Consider the following 14,833-nt stretch of genomic DNA (forward strand, 5'->3'; position numbering starts at 1 on the left):
GCTGCACCACCAAGAGGAAGCTGAAAGAACTGCGAACACTGTCTCTCTTACCAAGCAGGGACAATGGATGAGGTGGGAAGGCCTGGAGAAGCGAAAGCTCAGCTCGAGGGATCTCTGGGAAATGGAGGAAAGCAACATCAGCTTCATCATCAGAGCTATCAATGATGTGCTCCCACCTCCAAAAAACCTCCACCAATGGTATGGCAAAGATCCAACCTGTGACCTTTGTCCAACTCCAGGCACTCTCAAACACATCCTCACCGGTTGTAAGACCAGCCTCACACAAGGCAGCTACACCTGGAGGAACAACCGGGTCTTGAAGAGTTTGGCAGTTGTCCTTGAGAGCAAGAGAAATACCATCAACTCCTTGCCCATGAGAGCCACCACTTCCAGCACAGCCACATTGACTTTCATCCGAGAGGGAGGGGAAAAAAACCAACCAGCCTCCTGCCAAACTAGAGGTTAGACAGCTATCCAAGCCCCGGGATTGGATGCAGGTTGACATTGGCCAGCTTGGTCCTCTGGTCCCCTTCACAAAAGCTGTCTACACAACAGAGCTCACAGTCCTGTGGGAAAACTCAGTTGAAGAGGCCCATGAGCGCAAGAAGCTGCGCTACACAGACCTAGCAGTGGATGCGCAACAGCGAGGATGGAAAACCAAGGTCTATCCCATTAAGTTGGATGCAGAGGGTTTGTGGCTTCCTCCACCATCAGATTGCTAAAAGACCTGGGTATCCATGGACAGGCTCTGCGGCACAGTTAGATCACTCTCCAAAGCGACAGAAAGAAGCAACCAGTGGATCTGGATGAAGAGGAAGGACCCTTGTTGGGCTCATAGATCAGCAACCTAACCTCCCCCCAGCAGCTTGTCAACACCTGATTGGGCATGGGACACAAGCGCGGGCGTGATCAACCTGTCGCTGGCTACCATCGATGAGGGTGTCTACTGATGAAAGGCCGAAACACCCAATGATTCTTTTGAGCACTAGTGATCATGTGTCCCAAATTCAGAAGCTTCCCATCCCTGTGGCACAGCTCCCAACGTCAAGGCTAAATCTCATGTGAGGACCATCCATTGGCACAAACGGACAGAATAACATCATGTCCAGTGTTTCATGATTCTATTCAAAAAAAATCATTGATTTTCAAAATAAAACAATATAATAAATACAAAATTACATGTTTTGAAAATGAACTTCAAACTGGCAGAACCAGAATGCACAGAATCGTTCACTTTTAAAATCCTGGTTCTCTAGGTCAATACTTTTTCCACTGACATTGAAGAATCCACCTTAATTAAAAAATAAGGGCTAAGGTACATATTGTGTGGGCATCCGGCAGTCAATGAAGGGTGGTTCATTTTTTTTAAATAAAGTCGCCTCGGTGACATTTGATGAGGAGGGTGCTCTCCCACCTCAAGCCTCAGCCGATAGGGTGCATACCTTCAGTTCATACATTTCTTGCCAACAGTGATGAATCAAATCATTAGGGGTCAACTCAAATGTGAATAAACAGGTGAAATGAATGATTCTCCGCTTCACGTGTCATGATGATCGTGTTCCCCACCCAAACCATCTCATTGGACGGCTAACAGTCCTGTCTCGTGACATTTTACCAAATCCTTGTCCCGCTGTCACATCAACAGACGAACTAGGCAGCCAAATCACATCCCAGTAAAATTAATTGTCACTTCTGAAATCTGAAGAATATCGCTCCATACAAAGGCACACGGTCCATCATCCTGGAATAATAGTCTTGTCTCGTATGCACACTCTATGAAGCCTCACTGTTGTGTTGAATATAGCTTGGTATTTCCTTGTTGAAATAACACCAGATGTCCCTAAAACAAGGTTTGCTTGGATCAAAGCATGTTACTCCAAAATATATAACTGTAGGCATCACATACCTGCCAACTTCTGAAACCAGAAAAGCAGAGTATTACGCTGGGGTCCAGGTTACTGCGCATGCGTACTACAACTTTTATACAGGAATTGTAATCATTTATACGAGCAGCTAATAGTTCTTTTCACACTTTTTGTTGATTTTTCTCCGGCAGATGCCATTACACGACAATGATAAAAATGACGCTAACTCTTGAGTCTCGATTCCAGAAATGAGCTGTCACTCTGGATTCTAGGAAAGACCCGTACTACGCGCATGCGCAATTCATCTAAAGGAACCTAACAGCTAGCACTGTGCCGATCGCCTGTTCTTGTGTTTTGAATTCATGTTAAGTAGAGTACTTACTATTTTGACAATTTTAGATTTATTGTTTATTGGAAAGCAGAATTTTCATTATTAACCTGTAACCCGGAATGGGATAATGAAAACCGTAGTTTTTACGGAAAAACTGGAGTAGCTGGCAGGTATGCTGTCAGGATAAATGGTGTCTTCACAGATTACTCATGCCATAAGCACGAATGCCCTTCAATCCTATACATCACAAATACAGTGATACCTTGGTTTACGAACTTAATTGGTTGCCAGAAAGTGTGTGTAAGCCGAAAAGTCTGTATTCCAAACTTTAATATCCCATAAGAAACCATGAAAAGGAGCTCTAGGTTGAACATCTTGGAAGTTGTGTTATTGCAACAGCATCAGATGCAGGCAGACACACTAGAAACTTTATATTTTATATATTATATTTTAATATTTTTTTTAACATTAATAGCTGGTTCCCTTGCTTGTCTTTTCTCTTCAAATTGTACACATGGCTTGTGCTGGTTATTTGTGGAGCCTGATGGATGGGATATGTTAACCTTTGTGAGCCTTTCCTGTTTTATGTGCAGTTCTGTGTTTCTCTAACACTCCACGCCCCACTGCCGCATGTATGCTGCTGCGTGTGTTCCCTCCCTCCTCTACCACGGCTCTAACCGAAAACTGGGGGCAGGGAATAGAGGAAAAAAGTCCTCTTCCATTTTCAGCTCCTTGTGAGGAGCGCCAAGAACCAGCTCGTTCGCGAAGGACACATCACTCATTGTGGCGCTCCGTGCGTTTCCCGAAAAATTGTTTGTATGCCAAGATTATATTCTAGCGAATTTAACGGTCATAAGGCGAAAAGTTCATGAGCTAAAGCGTTCGTAAGCCGAAGTATCAATGTACTGACTTTTGAACTTTTCCCCAATCAGAATCAGAAAACCGTTACTCGTCCCACAAAGGGAAATTTGCAGTCCACAGCAGCAATTTGAAAGGGGTATGGGGGGGGGGGGGTGAAAGGATAGAAAACAAGATATTCTAAGCAATACATAACATAATAATACAGATAGTCAATTTTCTCTTTGACCGGAGAACACAATTTCCAAAAACAATATGAAATGTGGACACAGCACACCTTTCCTCAGCCCAGATGTGCTTTGATCCATTTGAAGAGAGCTGTGTTTTATGGATATTGTTTTGTTAGATTTTTGACGTTCACTTGTGGATGTGGTACCAGTGTTAAACTGGTACCACAATCGCATGTTAAACGTGCGATTTCAAGGTTTATTTTCATCCTAGCTGCTTATATGTACAATTGTCCAAATTCTATGAATCCTTGTTGCCCCTATCCCAACTATGATTTGCAAAACAATAGCATTCATCACTTTTAACCTTGAAATATCTGCAAGTCATTGTAATCTGTTTGATTAGACCCAGTCGGAACTTGTCTGCCTCACACACCATCGCGGGCTCCTTCCTTGCAAGCGATGTGACATTCCATGTCATTAGAACCTGCTTGTCAATCCTCCAGCAAGCTCTCCAGTTGCATCTGCTCACTGGTAATTCAAAGAGCTAGCACATAACTACTACTTTTTACTGCCTTCATTTTTAATTTTGTGTTTTGTCTTTTTTTTTCTTGGACAACTTATTTTTGTTCAATGTACAGCATGCAGCAGTATGCAGCAGCGGTTGATCTATAAATGCATTTGAGTTGAGCTTTTGGGTAAATATCTGACTGTTGCCCGCATGATACCTGTCTCAGCGAATGAAAACTAATGGACAAATGTGGTCCCTGATGAGAATTTTTTTTTTTTTACCTCCACCGGTCTAAGGATGGACTCAGCATTGACCTCTTCATTACAGCCTCGACCCTGATAGTAAAAGATCTCCTGTGGATGGGGCTCTCTTCCAAGCAGTGTCAGCTTGCTCATTGGAACCTCAGAGGCACGAAAAAACCATTGGACTACAGCCTTCTTCTGCATCCCGCCCTCTGAGACAAAGAACAAAAAAAGAGGAGGCTTGATTAGCTACAAACACTGGTCAGAGAAGTTCAAACTTTATAAGCCTCTCATCATATAGGTGAATTTATTTAAATGTTACAAATTCCAGACAGGGTCACCCACCCACCCAACCGTTTTGTTTAAAAGCAACTTCATTTGCAACTTTGAAATATGCATTGCATTCATTCATTCCACAATTGATTGCAAAGTGTCACTTGCAGATATAGGTGGACAGTCTCTTATTGTACTGGACTGTTACAAACTGATCTACAATAATTGGGTAACCGTCTCAACTCATCAGGAATTAACCGCTGTTTGGATCAAATAAACATACCTCTGAGTATTGTGTCATATAATAATAATAATAATAAATTTGATTTCTAAGCGCCTTTGAAAACTCTCAAGGTCACTTTTGAGTCACAGGATCAGTTTTTCTGTGGGTAAGCAGCGGCAGCCGTACGCGCCAGCATTCACTCAACTCAACTTTTTTTTTTCTTTTCCCAAGATGGCGCCTGAGTAGGCAGCCATCCGAAAGTGCTCTCACGAGCCTTGCTTTTTTTGTTGTTTTTGTCTTGTTATTGTGTTTTCTTTTGTCACTTTATGTTGTTGTGCGTCACGTGGAATGGATACAGATTGTTTTTCAACATTTTGGCCACGACAATCATCAAGGAGGACACTGTGCTGAGCGGTTGCGCCTTTCGGCAGCATGAATATGCCAGTACTGTTTTTGAATGGGAGGAATGTCGGAGCCATTTGACTACCATCGCTGGACAGCTCTGGGGCCATTGTGCTTTTTTTGCGCCTGTAATGGGCAGCATCTTCACAGCCCGCTTTGTTCAGCGGAAAGGTCAATGCTGTTGGGCAGTCTGCGGTTGGATGGATGCATGGCTTGAGGAGCCCGCGATAAGAAGAAAGCAGCGTCAGCACAGAGCGCCGATGCGTATGTGGAACTGTCGCGGCTTGGAATTGAAGCAGATTTATGTGGGACAGGATATGTGAGACAATGTCTTTTCGTCAATGGATGCTACAGCTTCGTGTTTGCTTTCAACATTTAGCTTGTAGTAGACGTACAAATTCCACCATGACGTCCCTGATCCACTGCTGATATGGATGCTTTGATCCTCTCCTCTTTCAACTAGAACTGCTTCATGTCATCACAAAGAGGATACAGCAAGTCCTGAAGAATGAATGACTGTGTCTTTGTGTTGTCATATTAGTTATTTTTTCAAATTTTGTTTCCCAAGATAGCGGCGCATGAACACGCAGCGGCTCCCCTCTCCCGGCAAATTGGCGTTTTCATGTTTGTTTGTTAAAGTACAGTAAAGTCTCGTTATATCGATATTCAAGGGAGTCCGAAAAAATATCGATATAACCGGGACTATCGATATATCCGACCCTGTTTGCATGTAATTTTCTCCGTGCGTGCATAGAAGTAGTATCGATATAACCGGGACTATCGATATATCCGATATCGATATAACGAGACTTTACTGTAATTATAAGTGCCTTGCATGCTGGGTCCGAGAGGACAGTAATTTCATCTGTGCTGTATGTCATGCATATTAGCATATTTGACAATAAAGCTGACTTTGACTTCAATGCAACACTGATTGATATTGTTTGTTTCTCAGAAATTAAGCACAAATTACTTTTAGGTGAAGGAAGGGGGGATGATTTATCAACAATCACAGGCTGCAGTTTCACTTTTTCAATAATCCGTTCTTTCCAGATAGCAGTCATGAAACAATTCATATTGTGAGATGGGTCCCAAGCCCGGATAAATACAAAGGGTTGCGTCAGGAAGGGCATCAGACGTGAAAGCTTGGCCAAAACAAACATGCAAATCAAACCTCTGAAGATGGAGGACATTGAAAGGAAAAGAAGATGCCAAGAAAATCCACTGCATCGGATGACCCTCTCTTTTGCTTTAAATACAGTGATACCTTGGCTTACGAACTGAATTGGTTCCCTGACAGTGTGTAAGGCGAAAAGTGTGTATCTCAAAAATTAATTTCCCATAGGAAACCATTAAAATGAGAATAATCCGTTCCCAGGTGCCCATGAAACAATTTTCTAGTTTCTAATTTTGTAAGCCTTAAAACTCCACAAAATATACCGTATTTTATGTATACTAAATGTGCTATGGTATTATAATTAAATAAATAAGCTGTACAGTATAATAAAGTCGTTTTATTTACCTTTGTGAAGGTCGTTGATGGCTTGATGGAATGGAGTGGCCAGTTTCAGTAGCATTAAACACTTGATGAGGAACGTAGCCTTCTTCTTTCACCATCTTGAGGAATGATCCCTTGTAGGTGCTTGCTCAGTGATAATTTTACCTAGTTCCTCATCAATAAAGTTGACTTTGAATTGTGTTGTGTTCAGCTGGGTTGATAGCTTTTTGCATCAGGTGTACAGATGGCTTGTGCAGGTTATTTGTGGAGCCTGATTGATGGGATATTTTAACCTTGCAGTCTACACTGCCTTTGAAACGAAAGTTGAAACGAGTCCAAATTCCACTGTTTTCTATCCATTTGCTCATTCTCTCTCTGTCGTCTGCCTGTCTCTTCAGAGGAGAGCCGACGCCTCCGGACAAGTTGTGTCCATAATTTGTAAAATCGCTTCAAATGACTTCTACTGAGCGTATTTTACAAAGATACCACCGCATATAGCTATATTGTACGTTTTAAGTCTTGCACTTAATATTCCGGAAGTCTTGTTTTTGAGTTGGTGACGAGTCCTAACGTCACGTCACGGAAGGAACGCCCCTGACCGAGAAAGGAGACACTGTAGCAGTCCTTTCATCACGTCAATGTATTTTGCGGTACTTTGTTTGGTCTGAAAACTTGATGTTGATCCGTGTTGATGGTGAAATTAGAAGGAAAACACATAAATAACGCAATAGTAAATCCTTGTGTTGTGACAAAATTTTTGAGCCCATTTCCACACGGAGCTTTGTCGCCATCTTCTGCCTTTTTTGGATGCGACATTCCCCCACCCGATGCCTCAAAATGACACGGAATAAATTCTTTCATTGATTGCAAACATGTATGCTTTCCTCTTCAGAACTATTTGAATCATATTCACAACTGGATGAGTAACAAGAAAGCATGTTCTCCGAATCTGAAGCCATTGTTTTGATTCTTGAGCAACGCAAGACGTCTTGACGTGACACCACGAACAAGGGTGCGGGACCTTCTGAAATTGGCCACTTCCAGTTTCAATTTTTTGGGAGTTTCAGCACATTTTTATTGGTGTTTTGCATTTGACTAAAAATATTATCCTGCGTCTTTTGGGTATTTTAGATGCTATAAAATGTTTTTCTGGTGGTGTTGGTTGTCCTTTAAGGTTTAACGACCTCATTCTCTCTCTGTCTGTAACCCCGACCCCCTCACTGCTGCGTTCTTGACCAATCACGTGGCTTTAAACGAAGACTGGGGGCGGGGAATAGAGGACAAAAACAGCCGGCTGCCATTTTGTTGTTAGGAGAACGGGCTTGTTCGTGAACGACACATCACTCATTGTGGCGCTCCGTGTGTATCCCGAAAAAAAAGTTCATATGCCAAGGTAAAATTTTCATAAATTTAACGTTTGTAAACCAAAAAGTTTGTAAGCCAAGGGGTTCGGAAACCGAGGTATCACTGTACTTACATTTCATACTCACCGTCCCCAAAAAGCTTGATAACTTTGGCCACATAAGGGTTGTTTTCATCTTCACCCTCAATAAGAATGCAGTCTCCACTATTAATGATGTTCCGCCTGGGTTGACCCTCCACACTGATGACCAAAGAGCTGAGAAAGAAAGACATTGAGAGCTTGGAACAAAAGGAGAGTCCTATATTTTAATATAGTATAGTATATTTATTCTCACAAACAACCGGTGAGGTATTTGTCAACCGGAGTGGACAAGATGGGCTGCGACTTGAAGTTTCCTGAATGCTCTGCCATTGGTTACCATGTTTATACTTCACTATGTACTGTATACAGTTCATTTTTTTAAAACATTTTAATTGTTTTTATTTGTACATGTCTGACTTGTTTTACTTTTCTACTTTCTCTTCATATTTTTTGCTGCTGTAAATTATGAATTTTCCATTGTGATACAAAACGTTTTTTTTTCCTTTGTCATCTTCTTCGATTAGTACTACCTAGCATCTAAGAGGGACCTCTACCGTTCGTGTCTATGTGTGTAGAAAGGTAAATGGATAGATATGTGTCTATGTGGGGTCCTTGTCATTTATTCTTCAGGTCAATAGGTGTACCGATATTTTTACGTAAATGGAAATTGTCCAAAAAAGTGATTACCAGTTAGGAAATCACACAATATGCTAATGTTTGTATGCTAATTTTCGAAGCATTGGTAAAAGCCAACAAAACGAAGGTCCTTGGATCAGTTCTTTACAAAACAGCAGGCAAAAACATGAACTAAAGAGGACAAAAAAAATGATGCGGACACAGTTCAGAGTCAGATGACCATCAATTTTAATTCTTGTTGTTTTAATGTTTTAATCTTTTTACATTACGCACAGCTTTGATTTATTGTGCAATCATATAATTGTAACATGGCGCTTATAAATGAAAGGTATTATTATTATTATTATTATTATTATTATTATTATTATTAGATGTGCTTTGATGCTGTATCAGGTCTGATTTCAGAAATTATTGTTTTTTTTGGTTAAGTGATATTATCCAAGGGGAAGTAATTTTGGGTTCACTAAACCTTAATCATGGGAACCCTCTTTTCTATATTTTGACTGCTATTCATCATTAAAAATTATGATACTCAAAAGTATAATATTTAAAAGGTAAATGTTTTTAAACTTTGCATGAACAATGACCATCACATCAGCAGCTGTGTACTTTAACAAACCAACGCAGGCCCGGGGAGAACACTCAAACTCCACATAGGGATCAGGGATTGAATCCACAAACACCGGTATTTTCGCGATTTCGAGAGCAAAATACACAATCGTAGTCGTACATCATTACACTCAATTAAACTATTTACATTACAGTTCCAATTGATGGTATTGAACTCTTTTGAAATAAGAACCTATGATAATGTTGTAGAATTGTACTTGCTACTGTTATTAAGAAAGTTCTGGGAAAATATATTCTAGAGATTTCTCTCGCATCCCGATCATGCGATTGTAGTCGGTCCCCCAAAATAGGATTAATGTGTAAAATTACACCACACCATAATGATTCCGACAACAAGGCCGGCACTATCGTTAGGTTTTATGCTCGTTCATAATGTATTAAATCAAGTTTAGCTCACACAAAATGCGATTTATGCGTAGAATTACAAGACACAAGAAATCCTATCAGAATGTGGCTGCTCAATTTAGCTTTCCTGCTTGCTCACATCGCTCTACCCAGAGAACTTTGATTGATAAATTATGAATGTATTTAACGATGAATATCGAATATTTAAATAAATTGATTAGAAGTCAAACCATTACCCATATTCAAAGTTTTTCAGCTTCCTGTCGAACCTCAAAGGTTCTCCGTGCCACTTGTACTCTCGCCGCACACGTAGTCTGGTTTTCATTCTGGTCTTGGAAAGAAAGGAAGTGTTAATATATGTTGGACTTGACCAAGATTACAAGGTTTGCAATGCTTAACTGGATAAAACATACATCGGAACAATAGTTTGAGGGTCACACTACCAAATCTACTGGGCATAAATCGTTCGCAGCAGTTTCCGCAGAAAATTGGTTCAGGGCTTGCAAGAAAAGAAAATGTGGGCATGTCTCATTTCTTGAGTCAGTAAGTTTCTTTTTGTAAAGGTTAACCGGAAGTAACTTGTTGAATTGAGACATATTAGCAAAGAATATGTCAGATTTGAATGCCCCGATGCGAGAAGTTCCGGGTTATCTCGCTCGATACCATATGACAGGATAGGAAATTTCCGAGGCAAAAAAAAAACGATAATTCAAAGAGTTGTGTGCGTGCGCGTGTGTTTGTGTCTGTGTATATCCATTTAAATATTGAAAATCTTGTGGGTTTTACCCACTTAAGCATTGCAAATCGAGTGATCTTGGTGAAGTCCGACTTGCAAATATGTGGCGGCGTTCACGCGCACCGCTGACGCAAGGACGCACGTCGCACGTACCGCTCAGTGATGGGAATTCCGGCTCCTTTCAGAGAGCCGGTTCTTTTGACTCGGCTCACTGGAAAGATCCGGCTCCTTTGGCTCATTAGTTTTTTGTTGCTTAAATCAATTAACTGCCAAAAATAATGTAAACTTATGTGAAAAACGAATTACTCATGTAAAAAAATACACTGTCAAATATTTTTATTTGTATGGCTTTATTTATATGTGCAAGAGAGCATCCACTAACTCTTACGTTTCCAGTGGTTACTCTGGTCTGATGATCAGGTGTCACTAATTTGCTTTTCATATTAATAATGCTATAATACCAATTACGGACAGTAATTTCATCTGTGCTGTATGTCATGCATATTAGCATATTTGACAATAAAGCTGACTTTGACTTTGATTTTGACTTTGAACTACTAAAATTGATAACAATTGAATAATATTAACACCATAATGTGAGAAGATCTGTCCACTGTACCTGTCTACTGACTCCAGTGACCCCCTCAAATCGCGCAAAAACGGTGCATTCGTCCTGCAGTACGAGCTCCTCTGCTAAGTTATCAGAAATGTGTATTTCATTGAACTCAAAACAAGCAGGCAAGTCCCCACTTAGAAATTTTCAATAAAGTGGCATGTAACTGACATGTAGGATGTCGTGGTTCAGGATGTCCAGCAGTCAGTTGTTAGACAAACAGCTGTGGCTTTTTTTTAACCCATTCTTGGACTCCAGCACGTTCTTTGTCATATATGATTCTGGTATGATTCTTTGACAAAGTGTTTTCAGAATTAGAAAGCCTTTAATAGCCCAACGATGGGGAAATTTCCTGCTCGGAATTGCATACATTGGATTGAGGGCATGAGTATATTTTCTGAATCCTTTGTCATCCACATCCTTTGTTATGGTAAAGAAGAGCTGAGGCAAAAAAGCAAACCTCTCTTACCGGTCGATCTACGTCCCAACCCTCATCGACGGTCACGAGCTATGGATCGTGACCGAAAGAACGAGATCCCGGATACAAGCGGCCAAAATGAGCTTTCTCCGCAGGGTGTCCGGGCTCTCCCTTAGAGATAAGGTAAGATCCGGGAAGGGCTCAGAGTCGAGCCGCTCCTCCTCTGCATAGAGAGGACCCAGATGAGGTGGCTCGGGCATCTGATTAGGATGCCTCCTAATCCTGGACGCCTCCCTGGTGAGGTGTTTCGGGCATGCCCCACTGGCAGGAGACCACGGGGATGACTCAGGACATGCTGTAGAGACTACGTCTCCCAGCTGACCTGGGAACTCCTCTGGATCCGCCATGAGGAGCTGGAAGAAGTGGCTGGAGAGAGGGTCTGGGTCAAGTCTGAGCTTCCCTATTGAAGCAGCTGCCCCCGCGACCCGGCCCCGGATAAGTGGGAGAAGATTGGTGGATGGATGTATGGATGACTGCCATCGCTGGACACCAAAGGGGCCGTTGTGCTTTTTTTGCGCCTGTAATGGGCAGCATCTTCACAGCCCCGCTTTGTTTAGCAAAAAGGTCAGTGCTGTTCGACAGTCTGCGGCTGGATGGATGCATGGCTTGAGGAACCCGCGATAAGAATTATAAGATAAGAAAGATTTGTCATATTGTCTCTATGCTGTCATATTATTTGTTATTTAGGTTTTTTTTTTTGTTCTTTTGACTTCAAGACGGCGCCGCGAGAGTGGCTGCCTTTCCAGCAGCTCATGTATTTTGTTTTTCTACTTTCATTCCTTTCATCACTTTGCTGCTGTGAAATGTACATTTCTCCACTGTGAGACCAATAAAGGCAAATCCAATCCAATCCAATCCAATGGATGGATGGATGGATGGATGGATGGATGGATGGATGGATGGATGGATGGATGAAAATCACTTGCAATCATTATACCCAGTTTCTCATCAATTGTGTTCTGTTTAGTTGGGTTGATAGCTTTTTGCATCGTGTCCCAAGGAGTTCTGTGTGGATGGAAGTTGTGATGTTGCAGCAGCAACAGATGCAGCGAGACACACTACAAACTATATTAATAGCTGGTTCCCTTTCTTGTCTTTTCTCTTCAATTTGTACAGATGGATGGACTGTTATTATGTGGCTGTGCACGTTATTTGTGGATCCTTATTGATGGGATATTTTAACCTTGCAGTCTACACTCCGCCTTTATACTATCAATAAAGCTGAAACAAATGCAAATTTCACTGTGTTTTCTATCAATTATCTCACCTTTTTACTTTTGTATTTTCTTTGTAGTGCTATCAAGCTCTGTCATCTCCCTTTCCTGTTTTGTGTGCTACTCACAGTGTGCTTCTGTTTCTCTAACCCCCTCCCCCTTCTCCTCACTGCTGCTTGTGTCTGTAATTTTCCCCTCCCTCCTCTACCACGGGTCTTGACCAATCACGTGTGGCTTTAACCGAAGACTGGAGGCGGGGAATAGAGGGAAAAAAAGTTGGCTCCCATTTCCGTCTCCTTGAAAGGAGCCGGTTCTCATTGTTCACTTCAGAGATTCGGCTCGAAGAACCGGCTTGTTGGCAAACGACGCATCACTAGTTGGCACAAAGAATCTGGCAGTTCGATCGACAGCTGCAGCTCCTCGACATTTTGGAGTCCTCGGAGGGTGTGCTGGAGAGCGCTTCCTTCAGGGCAGGGGTGTCAAACTCAAGTCCTGGAGGGCCGCCGTCCAGCATGTTTTCCAACTGTCAAGTTGCAACAAACCTGATTGAAATGAGCAGGTGTGATGTCAGAATCAGAATCAGAAAGCCTTAAATAGACCCACAATGGAGAAATTTGCAATCCACAGCAGCAATTTGAAAGGGGGTTGGGGAAGTGAAAGATGACAAAGTGTTCTCAGCACAATAGAAATGTAAGATGACTTAAATGTATACTGTAACTGTGCCAAAATGTTTCAAGAGAACTGTACATAGTGCAAGTATAAAAAAGCATGATATTTGATCAACAAAAGGTGACTCTGCTATTTACGATACAAGAGCCCAGGTTGTTTTTTTTTTCCATGTGTGATTATTAAGACGCCTGACAGCAGTCAGTAGGAACCAGCGGCGGGACCTCTCCTTCTTGCAGCGCGGGTGTAACAGTCTCTGGCTGAAGGAGCTACCCATTGCTGTCAGGTTGGGCAAGTGTGTGTGGGAGGTGATGTCCATCATAGCTTTTAGTTTAGCTAGCGTCCGTCTGTTGCCCACCTCCTCCAGAGAGTCCAGCGAGCAGCCCAGGACAGAACTGGCCCTCTTGACAAGGCGCTCCAGTCTGTCCCGGGTGGTGATGCTGCCTGACCAGCAGATAATTCCATAGAGTCATAGAAAGTCTTCAGGAGTGACCCCTGAGACCTCCGTTTTCTGAGTACGAAGAGGCGTCTCTGTCCCTTTTTTGATTAGGGCATCCGTGTTTGTAGTCCTGTCCAGTTTATTATTGAGAATAACACCAAGGTACTTTTAGGAAGTCACCCTTTCTATGTCTGTACCCCACATGTTCAAACGTGAAGGTGAGGGTTGATTAGATTGGATGTACCTTTATTTATCTCGCAGTGGATAAATTTACATTTCACAGGAGCAAAGTTATGAAAGGAATAGGAAAGGAAAGAAAGAAGTAGAACAACAAAATACACAAGCTGCTGGAAAGGCAGCCACTCTCGCTTGCGCCATCTAGAAGTAATAAATAATAAAATAAATAAATAAATAAATAATATGACAACACAAAGACACAAAAAGAAAGAAATGATAGACTGTCTCCAAAAGTTAGAGAAAGGAAAACATATAGACAAACAGATGTATTTTAGATTTTACCCGGTGGAGGCCACGCCATGTATCTATGGCCTGTCAAAAATACATAAAGGGTTTCCCTTCAGACCCATTGTTTGTAGCATTGACTCCTCTACATACAATGTCGCCAAATACTGTATTTATCTTATCTCCGTTGGTTGGTAACACAGAATATCACGTAGAGAACACCACAGGGTTTGTAGAGAAGATCAAAGACCTCATCTTGGAACCTGAGGAAACATTGGCATCTTACGATGTGACTTCTCTCTTTATATCTGTCCAACCCCCAGCAGCAGTCTCAGTGGTGAGGACGAGACTGCTGGCGGACGTTTCTCTGCATGAAAGAACCAAACTTAAACTGGACCACATCTGCCAATTATTGGAAATCTGCCTTCAAGGACAACCGACGTCATTTTTTTGTTTCTTAACTGACATCAGAAAAACGTTTTATAGCATCTAAAATACCCAAGACATGTAGTATGATATTTTTATTCAAATGCAGAATACCAATAAAAATGACTTAAAGTCTCCAAAATCTGCAAAAAATTTAGCTGCGAATTGGGAATTTTAAGAAAGTCCCGCCCCCAGTTCGTGACGTCACGGCAAGACGTGTTCATTGCTGGAGAATCAAAACAATGCTTGTTGTTACACATACAGTTATGAATATGATTCAGATAGTTCTGAAGAGGAAAGCATACATGTTTGCAATTGATTAAAGAAGTCCTTCCGTGTCATTTTGAGGCATCTGGACTGCAATGTAGCGTCCC

At 41.7% G+C, this 14,833-nt stretch overlaps 1 protein-coding gene across 6 annotated transcripts in view; it reads right to left on the bottom strand.

The window, feature by feature from the left end:
• orc1 (origin recognition complex, subunit 1) overlaps nucleotides 1–10,275 on the bottom strand; it is a 55,863-nt gene extending 45,588 nt beyond the window's left edge. The window contains exons 1-4 of one of the 6 annotated variants that reach the window (XM_089001756.1): nucleotides 10,216–10,275; nucleotides 9,662–9,756; nucleotides 7,861–7,988; nucleotides 4,014–4,186 (exon numbers count right to left, since the gene is read on the bottom strand). In XM_089001756.1, the coding sequence (XP_088857882.1) occupies nucleotides 4,014–4,186; nucleotides 7,861–7,988; nucleotides 9,662–9,750 (390 nt within the window). In that variant the 5' untranslated portion in view covers nucleotides 9,751–9,756; nucleotides 10,216–10,275. Of the gene's footprint in view, nucleotides 1–4,013; nucleotides 4,187–7,847; nucleotides 7,989–9,661; nucleotides 9,757–9,838; nucleotides 10,171–10,215 lie in introns of those variants that run through there. The other 5 variants (XM_089001758.1, XM_089001753.1, XM_089001755.1 and 2 more) reach the window with 5 other exon arrangements.
• Nucleotides 10,276–14,833: the final 4,558 nt, after the last annotated feature.

The sequence above is a fragment of the Hippocampus bargibanti genome, linkage group LG07 (genome assembly GCF_051943395.1).
Source record: "Hippocampus bargibanti isolate YZ-2025 linkage group LG07, ASM5194339v1, whole genome shotgun sequence".
Taxonomy (NCBI): domain Eukaryota; kingdom Metazoa; phylum Chordata; class Actinopteri; order Syngnathiformes; family Syngnathidae; genus Hippocampus; species Hippocampus bargibanti.